The sequence below is a fragment of the Arvicola amphibius genome, chromosome 10 (assembly GCF_903992535.2).
Source record: "Arvicola amphibius chromosome 10, mArvAmp1.2, whole genome shotgun sequence".
In the NCBI taxonomy this organism is placed as follows: Eukaryota; Metazoa; Chordata; class Mammalia; order Rodentia; family Cricetidae; genus Arvicola; species Arvicola amphibius.
Genome location: NC_052056.1, coordinates 124,964,965 through 124,980,452, shown reverse-complemented (window position 1 = coordinate 124,980,452; position 15,488 = coordinate 124,964,965). Strand labels below are relative to the sequence as shown.

General features: G+C 42.8%; 1 protein-coding gene and 1 non-coding gene across 13 annotated transcripts in view; both read right to left on the bottom strand.

The window, feature by feature from the left end:
- Ep400 (E1A binding protein p400) overlaps positions 1 to 15,488 on the bottom strand; it is a 94,099-nt gene that overhangs the window by 26,174 nt on the left and 52,437 nt on the right. For 9 of the 12 annotated variants that reach the window (XM_038345781.1, XM_038345780.1, XM_038345783.1 and 6 more), the window contains 10 exons: positions 14,576 to 14,742; positions 13,145 to 13,314; positions 11,922 to 12,164; positions 10,146 to 10,310; positions 8,698 to 8,856; positions 7,384 to 7,478; positions 6,668 to 6,939; positions 4,759 to 4,961; positions 4,446 to 4,615; positions 2,968 to 3,164 (listed from right to left, as the gene is read on the bottom strand). In XM_038345781.1, coding sequence (XP_038201709.1) covers positions 2,968 to 3,164; positions 4,446 to 4,615; positions 4,759 to 4,961; positions 6,668 to 6,939; positions 7,384 to 7,478; positions 8,698 to 8,856; positions 10,146 to 10,310; positions 11,922 to 12,164; positions 13,145 to 13,314; positions 14,576 to 14,742 — 1,841 coding nt within the window. The remainder of the gene's footprint in view (positions 1 to 2,967; positions 3,165 to 4,445; positions 4,616 to 4,758; positions 4,962 to 6,667; positions 6,940 to 7,383; positions 7,479 to 8,697; positions 8,857 to 10,145; positions 10,311 to 11,921; positions 12,165 to 13,144; positions 13,315 to 14,575; positions 14,743 to 15,488) is intronic. The other 3 variants (XM_038345789.1, XM_038345790.1, XM_038345791.1) reach the window with 1 other exon arrangement.
- Positions 3,377 to 3,509, bottom strand: LOC119825831. Its single transcript, XR_005287297.1, has one exon. It is a non-coding gene; the product is annotated as a small nucleolar RNA SNORA49 (small nucleolar RNA).

The window sequence follows — 15,488 nt, the reverse complement described above, 5'->3', positions numbered from 1 at the left end:
TAGTTTCTAGAACCTGTCCTGGAACTAGCTCTTGTAGACCAGGCTGGCCTCGAACTCAGAGATCCGCCTGCCTCTGCCTCCCGAGTGCTGGGATTAAAGGCGTGCGCCACCACCGCCCGGCTTAAACTACTTTAACAAAAATTTCTACAGGGATAAAAAGAACAAATGAGAATTTTCCAAGAGGGAAAAAAAAAAAAAAAAAAAAAAAAACCTCTAAATAGGGGGCATAGGAAAAAGTGAGCAATTGAGGCCTGGAGAGATGGCTCAACAATTAAAAGCACTGACTGCTCTTCCAGAGGATCTGGGTTCAATTTCCAGCATCCATATGGCAACTCACACCTGTCTGTAATTCCAGTTTCAGGGGCTCCGACACCCATGGCAAAACACCAGTGCACATAAAAAAAAAAAATATTTTTTTTTTTAAAAAGTCACCTATCAAGAAGCACTGCTGTTTCATCAAAGCAGGTTCAGTATGCATAGTCTGATTATGTATGAGCATGAGGAAAAGGAAAGCAGCCAGATTCTAATCCATGAGATTACCACCAAAACAATTCTATTTCTGCCTACCTTTGGTTTATAAACACACCAACACTCTTCATGCACAAAACAAGATGGCACCACCGTAACACATGTAAAATAGCACATACACGAGGTTAGTTGGGTTTTGTGATAAGGTATCACTGTGTGGCCCAGGCTAGCTTCAAACTCATGATCTTCCTGTCTAAGCCTCCTGAATGCTGAGATTGTTAGTGTGTGCCACCATGTCTGGTATGAGAAACATTTTTTAAAAAAATGAGAGAGGGGGAGGGGAGAGAGAGAGAGAGAGAGAGAGAGAGAGAGAGAGAGAGAGAGAGAGAGAGAGAGAGAGAGAGAGAGAACACAAGCACACAGGCATGTATGTGCCACAATTCATGTTTGGAAGTCAGAGAACAACTTGTTATCACAACTGTTATCACTATTGTCAGTAATAGTGACAACTCTCCTTCTACCCTGTAGGTCCTGGAGATTGAGTTCAGGTCATCAGGCCTGGTGGCAAATACTTTGGTCAGTTGAGCTATCACATGAGCCTTGTAGGTGACTTTTTAATAGATATATTGTACAATGTGGTCCTCAAAACAAAATAAGCTGCCATCTTCATCATATCAGCTGTGCCTGCTTGCAAGAAAACACTGTGAGTGGACCTATTGATTGCTGATGTTCTCTCAGAAAGATGGACTGGGGGAGGGTCACGGTACTCTTATCTTTGTATGTGATTCTGCACTAACTGCATGTGGAGGGGCTAGAGTATAGGCCCAGGGAAGATGGGATTCTATCTATGCAGCTATATAGAAGTTGCCATTTATTCTAGGGTGCAGCTGCTGCCTTGAGGTTACCCACATTCATTTAAGAAACCACACAAGCTCTGTAAGTAAGTCCAATAAACTAACTGCAATGTTTCTCAAGTTAAGCTTTAGTGGTATCAAACTTTGGCTTGCCTTCAGGACCTTCCCTATAAGGAGGTAGATGGGAAGGAATTTGTGCAATACATGTTTTTATCATTATTTGTCTTTCCAACCCCTTCCTCTAGGCAGCCAATGCAAAGGCTATTTTAACAAAATGCCTTTAGCCTGGGTGTACCTTGACAGGCCTTTGATGTGTGCAGCATTAAGTAAATCCTGTCTGTTGTGACATGCTAACCTACACTTTGCTAAGTGTAACAACCTTTGCTAAGAAGCATGAAGAAGGTTCCTATGAATATGCTTTCCTTTTGACTGCAACGGGTGTATGGCTACACCCTAATGAGTATTCCCCATTCTTGCTGCAATGAACAACCTTACGCTATGGGGCAGTCAGGATAAAGGACACAGCATTTTAATTTCAACAAGTCTTCTCATGCTGCTTTAGAAGAGCTGAGGCCCTCCCTGTGCCCCATGAACATGGCAGCTTTCATTATTAGAATCAGCTTCTCTTTGATATGCTGCCTGTCTGTAGGCCTGGAGAGACATTTCATACTGAACCACAGTATCATGCTGCCCCACAGTGAACTGCATCTTTTTCAGTCTGTGACTCTTGGAATTGAGTATTCATACTCTTAGGCCCTCTCTAGTCCCACTTTTAAATAAAACTGACCTGGCCATTTCCTTCAATCTATCATTTACCTGTTTATTATAGTTTTCTTTCTTTTTTTACTTTAAGATTTATTTATCTATTATGTACATAGTGTTCTGCCTGCATATATTCCTGCAGGCCAGAAGAGGGCGCCAGATCTCATTACAGATTGTTGTGAGCCATCATGTAACTGCTGGGAATTGAACTCACGACCTGTAGAAGGGTGGCCAGTGCTCTTAACCTCTGAGCCATCTCTCCAGTCCTTATTATATTTTTCTCCAATACTCAACCTAGAGCCCATTCCTTTTGCCTGTGTAGACTATGCTGTGTTCCTAAGCAGAAAACAGTGACCCAGCACCATTCTCTCACTCAGACCAACTAAGTAAATGGTCCAGCACACTCACACACTAGAATACCAAATAACAACCAGAAATTTAAAAGTAGGCCATGGGCCCTTCGGTCTTCCCAATTACTTGTAAATGGCCAGTTACAATTTAAATGCTTGACAATGAGACATATCTCAAGTCTTTCAATAGATACTTTGTATTTTATAATTCTTAGAACAACACAAATATAAACTGTGCTCTCCAGTTATTCTAAAAAAGATGCAACATGTGCTCAATGAACACCAGTAAGCCAATAACCAGGCCTAAGCCACACAACTGATTACAAATTCAAGTAAATGTCAAATACAGAGACCAGACAAACCAGCAGCACTAAAACATGTCTAAAAGGAAAGTAAACTTTGCAGTTATGTAGGAATTTGTAAAATTCAACTGCAGCATATTTATTACATCTGGCTCTACTCAATTCCTACACCCAGACCTTCTACAAAGTTCATTATGTGCACTTCTATGAGTTGGTCAGGATTGTCATCACCTGTATATATGGATGTCCTTGCACCTTCCAATTCTATCACACCACTCCTGTGCCTTGGCATCCATAACTGGATTTAGGTCATTGTCATAAAACACCACGGTGTCAGCCTCCACAAGATTTATGCCAGTGGCACGGCTATGGGTAGAGAGCAGGGCACAGAAAATCCGCCTGTCTCTGTTGAAACTCCTCATCAGCTCCTGAGAGGAAACAAAGTACTCAAATGAACATTTCTGGAGAACACTGGGAGACCATTGATACTTTGGATGATCTGTTTTAACAGTCTCATTTGTCCCATGGATAACATCTTACCCTGGATGCATGCAGTTCCTTCTGTCCATAAGCATCTATGTGTGATATTTAGACAATACAGGTGTCATATACATAAGATGTCATGCCCTATCTGGTACTTTCTGTCAGCCCAATCTGTAGGCCCCACAAGAAAGCAGAGTCTTGCTAGGGAGGGAGCTGTGCTTTCTCCTCTATCCTCAGGCAATGCCAGGGCACTCTACAGGCAAGAAGCCCCTGGAGTAAGACTGAGGAAGTACAACAAGATCTCTCTAATCACTTGGGACAATGAATTGTACGTAATGAAAACGTGGGTATTTTTCTTCTTAAAGTATTTCCATGCCAAAACAGAACTAAAAGTTGACCAATCATCTTCATTCAAATAACAACCCAATTTTCTATACTATTACTGATAAAATAGGCTCTTTTCTATTTGCATCTAAGCTGTGTAGGAATCTCATATTTGCTATGGAACAAAAAGAGGATAACTCGAGCCTTGTGCAGCACCCTATCTTTTTTGCACTCAGGACCCCTTGTACTCAGGCTTGTATTGAGAGACTTCTGGTTCTAGTTTGTCACATGGAGCTGTGAAGACAATTTGTGTTTCACTGCCAAGGCACAGACCTTCTTTGTGTACTCTCTTTGGCTAAATGCTGAGCAGTCACTCTGTTACTGATCACAGCCTATCATGTGCAATTCTACAGTGAACAATTTTATGTGCCAATCATGCAGTGAGGCATTCTTGCTGATGTGTGGAAATCTTGGATAGGGACCACTAGATCAAGTGTCTATCCCTCTCTGAGGCTGGCAATCATGCTGCTTTCTAAAGTTATGCTAAAGAGGCTCCTACCAGCACTGTCTATTAAGAAATGTTAAAAATGAGCAAATATGGCAAGTAAAACATGGATATACTTTTCAATTCGTATTTCTTTGGAAGTTAGTCCAAAGAAATATATAGCCACCTCTTAAAAGTATGTCAGTACTAACCCAATGTGACTACAGATTACCCCTATTTATGTGTTCTGAGACACGCTTGTTTGGCGGGAGGGGGAACAAAACATCAGAAAAAGTCAGTTATGCTCTAAATGCTAGAAGGGGTATGGGACACTGATCTCACAGCTGTAGGAAGTAAGACTTGAATCCCATGATTCAGGGTCACACCATGCAATCACTATGACAGGAAGATTATTTACCTGCCGTTGTTCACTGTTGGCATTTTCATCAATCCGTACATAGGTGAGATAATGGAAGTTCAAGAACATCTCTAAAATGTCCAGCATAAGAACCATCTGAGATAAAATTAATACTCGACGTCCTTCAGATTTCAGTTTCTGTAGCAGGATTGCTAAAGCTTCTAACTTTCCTAAAAAAAGGAAGGAAGGAAGGAAGGAAGGAAGGAAGGAAGGAAGGAAGGAAGGAAGGAAGGAAGGAAGGAAGGGAGGGAGTCTTATAATCCAGAACAAATGTATGTCACTTCATAATCCATGACAACAGGGTCTGTCATACCTGAGTCGAATTGTACCAGCCTCAGCTCCGGGAACTGCAATGAGCGCAGTGCTGTCAGCTGCTGCAGCTGCCGATGGTAGGGGCGGGTATGTTCTCTCAGGCACTGCCTCAGAGCTCGCAACCTGCTGCTATACAGTGAGGGTGGCCTCGCCACCCAAAGGGAGGGTGGCGTAGCCACTACTGGAGGAATCACACAGGCCACCCTAAGGAGCAGAAATCATGTGTGGTTATTAAGTGCTAACCTTGCAGCCTCTGGCAGCAGCAGTGAGGCTTCTAGCCAGGGACAGAACCCTCTGACAGTGTGTATTGCCAGACAAAAGAAGTCTAAGCTCCTGATTCTATCACTACAAGGTAGCATAATCTTTCACATTTAAAGGACACCATTCCAAGAAACTTCCATCAGGACAGATCTAAATGATTAGCACAGAGCATTCTCTAGACCATAGCCATTGGCTCAGATATTCTTGCTGGATCTCTTGGGACAAAAGTAAATTGTCTCTGGATGCAAACCTTCTAAATGCTGCAGGTACATGTAACTGAGAGGGACCAGACTCAGAACACGCTGCAGACAGGCAGAACAGCAGTGCCATGGCCAACTTGACACTACCTGCTAAACTCCAGTCAGCTACACCAGAAAACCTTCCCCTGGGCATTAACTGAAACTCAGTTTTAAATTTTATTTATTTACTTACTTTTAATATTTTTTATTTTATTTAGATGAGGTAAATAACTCTGGCTGGCCTAGAGCTCACAATTCATTTGCCTGCCTCTGTTTCTCAAGTGCTGGAATTAAAGGTGTGCACTATCATGCCCAGTTACTTTTATTTTTTAGTTATGTTTACACATGTGTGTCTATGTATGGGTTTTTACATATGCATGCAGTGCCTTTAGAGACCAGAAGACATCAGATCTCCTGGAACTTGAAGCACTTGTGAACTCCTTAACATGGGGGCTAGGAATCAAACTGAGTCCTTTATAGAAGTAATATGGGCTCTTAACTTCTTAAATTGTCTCTCCAGTCCCTGAACCTGGGTCTTGGTGGTTTGCTCCCAAGTACATTTCCACTGAAGTAGTCCTCTGTGATGTATAAAGACAATCAGCATTTCAAAGATAAACAACAGCATGAGAACAAATGGCTGCAAATCTAGCACACAACCTGGGAAGCCCTGACATAGGTGGCTCAGTATAGGAAGGGTTCCCTGCCCTTTTCTTCACTAATTCATTGATCTGAGACCTGAAAGGCAAGCTCTGAACACTGAGCTCAGGCCCTGGGTAATCATGCCCTTCCTTTTTACAGGGATTAACAACATAGTTCAGTCAGACAAAGAAAATGAGCCAGAAGTTGAGCCTGGAGAGGAGGGCCAGTGCATACGGAAACTCGCATAGAGGGTTAAGAGTCTAAACAGAAGCAGAAATATCAAGGCCTAGCAGGAATAGTGTGATGACAGTGGCACCTAGCCCACTAGCACTGGTCTACTAACTTGTTATGAATTCTGTTCTTCAATGTCCCCACGTAGCATATGACTAGTTTTCTGGGTCAGTTTTCTAAAGAGCTAGCTAATAACCCAAAAACCAGGTCCTCTTGTCCCAAGGACAGAGACCCCAAACCATTTCAAACCCCCAAGAAACTCAAAAGGACAACTTGGAGGAAAGCAATTAGAAATAAGAACATTAAAAAAAAAGTTCAAAGAATGAAATACTACAGGATGTGGTGACTCATACCAGCACTTGAGAGGAGGAGGCAGGAGCATCAGCAGTTCAAGGAAAGTCTAGGCAAGTTACACGGAATTGGAAGCCAGCCTGTGCTGAGAACCGAAATTAAAAGAAAGAAGAAAATTGCTTATGTGTAGCAGAGTAAAAGAACAAAAAATAAAGGATAAAAAATATTTACCTGCATACACTAACTCACCTGTCAAGAACATCTTGAAGAGATTCTTGACATTGATCCAATGTCACAACCAGATCGCCTTTACTTTTTGAGGGTGACATGTAACAGTTTGCTACTCTGGCACCCGTACCAAGGTTGCTATCTAAAGACCAGCACAAAGGCCTCTTCCTTCTAGCAGGCAGGGAACAAATCCTCAGCAAGTCTCTGCCATACATTGGAGCTTGGGAACAGCGCCGCTCATTGACAAAATGCATCTGATCCAAGCGTTCCTTCAAAAGTCTGCTTTTTTCCTCCTTGATCACATCAGAAAAAAAATGACAAAAGAAAAGTTATTTGGGAAACAATCAGACAAAATCATCTCACTAAACACTTTGAAAACTATTATGCACATTCATTTCAACATCCATGGCCTACTTCTATGAACTACAAGCAGAAAAAAATAAAGAGGCAGAGAGCTTTTCTCTCTCCTCCTCCCAAGACAGATAACATTTATATAGAGGAAAAGACAAGACAAAAGGGATGAAGACCTTGATGTCTGCAATTAAGAGACTCAGGTCAATTTCTTTCATTGGGAATAAGTGTTAAATCAAGGCTCTAATTCAAAGAGCATGTACATCTTTGAAATTCATAAACTGAAAAGGACCCACGGGAATCTTGGCTGCCACAGAAAAGTTCCTGAAGCTGCCTGCTTCAACACTGTGCATTTCTCACCGTGTGCCCCTGCATCTAAGCCTTACCTGGGTGGGCCCTGCAGCAGGAGAAGCTGGTTTGGAAGCCAGCCCAGGTTCTCCAACAGTCATAGCGCTCACTGCTACTCGACCCGGAACACCAACTACAAATGTAAAAGCAAACAGCTGAAGGGAATGAGGGTGCAGTTTAATGCTAGAACACTTGCTTGGAATGCTTGAGGAGCACCATCCCTAACAACCTTACACTCCCTACCCCCAAAAGAAAAAAAAAAAAAAAGAAAAAGAAAAGGAAAGCCAATATGCTTTCCATTCACAAAGGTGGACTGCCAGGCCAAGGTTAGCTCCTGAAATCCCAAGAATATAAAAGGAGCTGGATATAAGCATCTAGTGCATCAAAGCAACGTCTAGAACAAGAGTGAGGACTGTTCTGAAATAGATCACACACCTGTCCCTGCCCAAGCCAGCCTCATATCCTCCTTTGTCCTACACTGGTGAAAAACTACAGTCATCAGCAAATAGTGAGTAATAACTCCTTGCTTGCCCATGAATCAAACCCACCCACCAGTTCTAATATACTGAGCACTTCCAGGCAAGGGTTGGGACTTAGAGAAGCGGGCAGAAAAAAGGACAGAAGTTGGAACCCAGCATCATTTGGGCAACAGCCAGCTAGAGCAGTGTGCAAAGCCTGTACCAAGCACTCTACTCTCAGGGAGCTCTAGGCAAAGGTACTAAACATTTTGTGCTTCCTAAGTTTCCTTTGTGTGTGTGTGTGTGTGTGTGTACATATATACACATACATATATTATATATAGTATATATAATATAAACATATAATATACAATAAACTTTTATTTTTATTAATATACATTATTATATTTTATAAGATACATTATAATATATAATATTAATATATCATTATGCCTTTATATATATGCCTTTAAAGTATCAGTGTTTTGCCTACATGTATATTGTGTTCCACATGTGTGCCTGGTGCCTGCAGAGGTCAGAAGAGGGTGACAGATCCCCTGAGTCACAGATGTGAGCCACCATGTGGGTGCAAGGAAACAAACCCAAGTCCGCTGCAAATCAACAAACGCTCTTAACTGATGAACCAACTCTCTGACCTCCACAGTTTTTTATTAGAATAGGACAGTGGGGTTTGGTCATATTCAACTAGTACATTTGGGAGCAAAAGAAATAAGCAAAGCTGATGCCATGACGTGTGGAAACCGGACTATCACAAATAAGGTTTTGGCATACAAGAAGGCCCATGGCCTGAGGTGCATGACCCCTCCCAGTCATTGCAAAGAAAAGCCAGGAAGACGTTCTCACCAAGCCCTCCTCCTGTTCAGAACACCCTACCTTGTGGGGTCAAGGGCGCGGGGCTAGGGCCACTGGTTGGGGGCTTGCTTCCCAGGGCGCCATGCACAGCGCCTGCCTGAGACACGGTCTGCATCACCACAGGGCCAGGGGCTCGGAGGTAGGGTTGCCCAGGGGCTGACACGATCTGGAGTACACTACCTGCAATCACACGTCCACCAGGAGCATCAGTAACAGGTGTGTACACAGTAACACGCTAGCCACTTCCAAATGGTACAGTAACAAATGAGTCAGTATACTGCAAACACACATCACATTTACATAAGTAAACATGTCCACAGCTCAGTAACTCTGATGAAGGAGGGAATATTTTGAAAATCCCAGAGAGAGACAGAAAACCAGTTTATTTTATACCACATCCAAAAAAGACCACTAACCCTGCACATATCCAGGCACATACCCAATGAGAACCACAGTTGTCCTAAGGCTGTGAAGGTCACAGAAACACTCCCAGACCCATGTAGCTATTGCCAAAAGGATGAAAAGCTACCAGAAAGAGCCCAGGTGCTCATGATGACTCTGTAACTTTTGTATTATGTATGCCCAAACCTTATTACCAAATGTGTGACAAGAAAACCAAATAAACCACCAACTACATTCATAGGTAGCCCTGAGTCTTGAGGTCCCAAGCCCTGTGGAGACAGGCATTGAAGTGCCATGACAGTCATCCAGCAGAATTCGGGGAGAGTCTTTCGAAGCTGCTGGGCTGGTGTGCAGGGAAACAGGGAAACTAGTGCTGCCACAGATGCCTGTGAAATCTTAACTGAAGGTGAGCAGCCATGATCCCCTGGTGCTGGATGGAGCTAGAGAAGCTGCAACTACTGTTACATATCACTCAAGATTAACTTTAAGGAACTACTCAAATTTCACCACCTCCATTTCTTTGAAAGCAGTAACTACAGATTCTTAGCACAAGGTATGAGAGCTTTGGATCCCAGAGTTAAAATTAAAACTTGAATCTAACACATATCTTGAGGTCTCAGCTATGAGACTAAGGCAGGAGGATGGCTTGATCTCAGAAGTCACAGGTCAGTCTGGGCAACATAGTAAGAATCCAACTGACAGGTAGATGAATAGGTAGAACATTTCCCCTACATAAATTGCCAGTCTTTTGGCACATTCATACTAGAAAGCAACAAACATTTCTACTCTGACTTACAAAAGAGAAAACTTTTCAAAGAGAAGATGGTACTGATAAAAACAAACAAAAAAACCAATAAGAAATGAGTATCACTTATTTAGAGCACTGCCAAAGTGACTCAACAATGCTACCTCATCATTCCTTCATAAGCCCTGATGTGAGCCTTGTTACCATCACTTCTGGATGAAGAACCTAAAATTCAATGGACAAGTTACCCTGCCACCCAGACAGGTTCTCAAGTGCATATCTCTGTCCTTCTCAATGTTAGTATCAGCTGGTTGTCTCTTACCTTGTAACTGTAGAGGTTGGCCTGCTGTTAGCTGCCGCAACTGGCTATGTGACAAGGTAAACTTGTTCCCCTGAAACTGCAGTGTCACAGGTGTCTCTGGCTGGGCAACACGGCTCTGTGGCCCTGCAATGGATGCCAGTTGAGCTATTTTCACTACTTCCCCACCTGTTAAAACACAGAAGAAAAGCTGAACTAACATCACGTGGAGTGAAGTTATTGACCATTATACAGCAATCACTTACTATATATAATGATTGCCTATACTATGCTCAAGTGTTTTCAAAAAACTAGTTAGGTATTGCTTTCTATCATTTTAAAAAAGTTATTTTAAGACAAAAGAAAAAATATTGTTAAATATCAGACTTTAATGGTTAATCTACTTAATCACAACTGGTAAGGACTTTTAGTATCAACTCATCAAACTATTAAGGAATACTTTTACTTTTCTCTACAAATAATAAAAGGAGAAAACCAGTAAATATAAAATATATCAGAGATCTCTTTGTATTAAATTGGAAAATCTTCAGAGGACTTACAAAATTTGAAAAAGTATGTGTCCAGCAAGTAAGATCGTATCATTAACATAAAACAACAAATATTAATTGCACATGCTTCTAAGTCTAGGAAAGCTTAAATAAGTAAGTCAGACATAAAACTCTAAGTTTATACTAATTCAATTGAGCTCAGGGGATTTGATATTTCAGAGCAAATGATCAGAAACTTAAAGGTTTTACCCAACAAGTGCTATCCAAGTTCAAATGCTCTTCTCCCAAGAAAACCCATGTCAGGATTAGTAAAAGTACCATAAGGAAAACAGTTAGTAAAAGACTATCAAACTACCTGAAGATGCCTTGCACACAAAATAACTGTGTACAAGGAAGGGGAAATGAAAATCAGAGATAGATGTACACACAGACACGTAAATCTCCCATCAGCACTCTTAGATAGGTAAAGCCAGTTGAAACACTCACTCCACACACTACAAGTAAGTCCTTCCATACTAATCTAACTCTCATTACCTACAGAAACATGAGGCGCACACAGCTTTCTCCTTTCATGTGACTGCCTAGGACAACCACTCCTCACTGCTGGCCAGAGAGATTCCCAGTCTTTCCTGAGGCTTTTCCCTCCCTTCCCAGTTTTCCAAAAAGGCCTCAATGTGACTCTGCTACATTGTATTAAGAAACATTTTATGATCTATAATACTTTAAGTTGGCATAATTTCCATATAGGCTGGATACTGGTCTACAGAAGATCTGGAAATCTGCCAATCCCATTGCCGGCAGTACAAAATTCTTAGTTAAGAAAAAATTAGTTAACAATTAGCTGTTTTAGTCACTGAATTGTTGAGAAATGTCTCTGTTGAGGAAGAATTTATGCCAAGTTTAAACTTGGAAATATGTGAGAAACCAAAAACTAACAGTATCTAGAAACCTAGTGCTAGTTCATGTAGTCTCACCACTTGCCCCCCAGAGTGGACCCCGGCACTGCTGGAATAGAACTGAGGCTAAGGCTAAATGAAGGTGCTAGCCCTCAACACCAGTGTAGCACAGGAGGAAAGCAGAGCTGGTTGAATTGGGAGGAGAAAGAGTAGAACAGAGCAGGGCCCTGGACAATGACCTCTGGCAAGGCCCCACCATGACAGGCATCACGCTCCAGGCCTGGATTGAGGGACAGACAGAGGCAGTGGACAGCAAAGGCTCTTCAGACATCCCGTGTTCCTGACACACTGCTCCAAGGCAGTGAGAGCAGACTCTGGACAGTAAGGCCACTTACTGGGCAAGCGGGCCTGGGCCTGCGAGGTAAGCACCAGCCGCTGGGGCGGTGCACTCTGCCCGGCCACCAGCGAGGGGGCCTGGGGCGGGGGCAGGGGTGGGCCTGGGGTGGAGGCCTGGACAGCGGTCTGAGCCCGCAGTTTCGAAGGATGGGCTGGGCCTGTTGCTGTGCTGGAGGTCGAGGTGGGTTGGTGTCGAGGCGCACCGACGGAAGCCTGAGAGTTCTGAAACGGGGCTGCTGCTGCTGCAATCAATAAGGTTGTTTTGTGCAAAGCTGTTAGAGGTTCTTCATAACACGCAGTATTTTACAACCGAATGTTAAGGAAATTACATAAACATTATTTCACAGTCTCTCAAATGAGAAGCCCACTCTTAGGAAACAAACATGGAGGAGCGTACAGTCCTTAGGTTAAGAGAAATTTAAGGCTCTGCCTGTTGTCAGTCACTAAAGCTCCCTGTAAGCTGACAGAACACACAGGGCAAACATGTTGAACTAGACAGGGCTGTCAAATGCTCTCGGCTGTTAGGAAGCACTGCAAACACACAGAAGCACCCACTCTCTGCACTACAGAAACCTTTGCACTGCTGTTTTCAGATAAGGCTAAGACCACTTCTAGGACTTTCCCTGTCCCCTTACCAAGTGAAACTAAAACAATAGCACCAAATGCAACAGGAAGGCTCAGAACTTTCCTGAACAACCTTGACATACTTTAAGAAAACACTTTGTAGAGGTTGCCCACCTGCTCAGCTAAGGTGAACTTTCTTCTATAGGGAAAACCCAGAACAGGAAACAAATCTCTACAACCAGGCACAGTGTTGAATGCCTATAAATCCCAGCACTCAGGGGACTGGAAGCAGAGAGATTGTGAATTCTAGACTGTCCTGGGCTACATAGTAAGATCCTGTCTCAGAAGAAAAGAAAAGAAAAGAAAAGAAAAGAAAAGAAAAGAAAAGAAGGAAGGAAGGAAGGGAGGGAGGGAGGGAGAAAGAAAGAGAGAAAGAGAGAGAAAGAAAGAAAGAAAGAAAGAAAGAAAGAAAGAAAGAAAGAAAGAAAGAAAGAAAGAAAGTAAGTTCAATTCATCAAGATCTGTAGGTGGCATTTCACAGGCCATTTGGAGGCTTCCAGGCCCTACAGCAGTGGCTGTAACACTCAGTAGGCCAGGAACAGGGTGGCAGGAACTTCCCCACAGTCTTCTACAAAAGAGAGCTGATTATGTAAGATACCTTTTGCATCTGGGTTGGCAGAAAAAGTAGCAATCGGTGGCCGTCCTCGAACCTGGCCCTGTGGGGCAGCAGTGGCTGCATTGGTGGTTGCCATCCGAGGTGGATGTGTGCTGGGGAATGCCACGGTGCGACCCTCGGGCTTCTGGCCATACTGCACAGGCTGAAATAACCTAGATGCCCATTGGCCCAAGCAGAAGACACAAACATCACCACATCGCAGATAGCATGGGTTCTAGAGGACTGCCCCTCAGAGACCAGCTAGGAAGGCAAGTTAAAGAGGCATAGAGCAGGAACAAGGTAGCTCCAAATAACAGTTGGCAAGAAGCTTGTGTCCAACATGTGGAACCACTGACAAACTCTGTACTCAAAGGTCAACATCTCAATCAGTAATACAAGAATACTGTTTAGTCTCAGCTATTAGGAATATATCAAAGTATGTAAAGAGAAAAACACCTCTGGCATATAACATCTAACTATAATTTAAAGCAACAGCAAAGAAAAACCAAATTCTCTACTAGTACATGTGACAAGACAGCTTATGAAATGGACAGAAATAATAGGAGCTGGAAAGGTACACAAAGTACCCAACTAAGCAGCTGATTCTAGTTTGATCATAGAGGTAAGAGTTCTCTGACCTAGAAAATGGAAGGACAAACAAGAAGCAGTCATAGAAACCTTTTAACAAAGCCCAGATAAGTACAAGTAGAAGGCCTTGTCTGTAATAGCTATAGGCTTCCTATATGGGTCTGTCAGGCTTGACCTGAGCTGCTAAGGATGGCAAGCAGGTCACAGTCCCAAGGAAGTCTGAAAAAGAACTTGAAAATGGGTTTCTGATCTGTACAAATGTCCTCTTTATTTCTAAAAGAATAAATATTTTCTTGTTTTCCTTTTTCACCCAGGCATGGGATTTTGCTTCCTTTTCACCTCTGGGTTTGATCTGTTCAGAAGCATTTACATCCTGATTTCATCACTATCTCTCCTGCCTCATGATCTCTCTCACTGCAAATCATCATTTATATTGTAGTATCACTTGTAAGAGTAGACCCCATGTCTGCCCTTGTTCTGGCCCATAAGCATACTTTGTACTCTTCCCAATCAGTCGCCTGACCTTGCCATGACAGAAACTGACTAGTCAGACAGCAGACTGTTCTCAGCCCTATCATCTCCCCAAATCCTAAAGTTTACTCTATTAAACATAACCAAGAGAAGTGACTCTCAGGACTCACTGCCTCTATTTGAGTATCTTGTTAATGGAGCTGTGCTCACTGAAACCAGGGGCGTATGGGACATTCTCAAGAGCACAGCTTCTCTCACCACCACTGACTAAGGTGAGCTAGAGGAAAGGACACTTGATCTTTCAACAAGCAGAACATCCTCGGAAGAGTGAACATGCCAGATGAACCACATGCTGCTTCTAACCCGTCCATGTACCTGCTGGCCTTGAGCTTCATGGCTGCTGGCCGGGCTGTCGGAGGTGGTGAAGCAAAGACTTCCTCCATGAGTTTCCGAGTCACCTTTTTCTTACACAGTAATTCAGCTTCATAGCGAGAGATTTTATTTTCTAGCCCAATGAGATCAAATATAGAAAGATCGGTTTCCTAAGAAGAAATGATAAAAAAAAAGAAACATTTTGTAATAGGTGGCAGATGAAAATACCTGACCAAGGGTCAAGACCTGCTACAAGGTAAGAGTCAGTTGAGGAAGCTATTTCACATGGTAGGCCAAGCTGTCTCATGCTTGGGCTAGGTAAGATCATATCTCCTCAGAGGGCCAGATTTCCTTTTCAGAATGGGACAACAGCTGTTTTCGCTTTCCCCAGTGTCATGTGAACAGAGATATTGAGAGACAACCTGGAACTGCAGAAGAACATATGCAACAAATCATAACCTGAATAGTGTGGAGACAAACAGCAGTCTTCCCAGGAAAAAGGAGGGGGCAAGTGTGGGCTCCATGTGCTGATCAGTGTGTGGGAACGACTCCTGTAAGGCTTACTGTAAAAACTACTCAGTGCTAGACAGAGTGGAACCAATCAGATTAAAGTGGGAGTCCCCTCTGTATGCTATGATTACCATTAATGAATAAAGAAACTGCTTTGAATCTATAGCAGGGCAGAATTTAGCTAGGCGGAGAAAACTAAACTGAATGCTGGGAGGAAGAAAACAGAGAGAGGGAAAAGCCATGTAGCTCCGCCGGAGACAGACGCCAATTTTTGTAAGCCACAGTCACATGGCCATACACAGATTAATAGAAATGGGTTAAATTAATATGTAAGAGTTAGCCAATAAGAAGCTATAGCTAATGGGCCAAGCAGTGATTTAAATAATATAGTTTCTGTGTGATTACT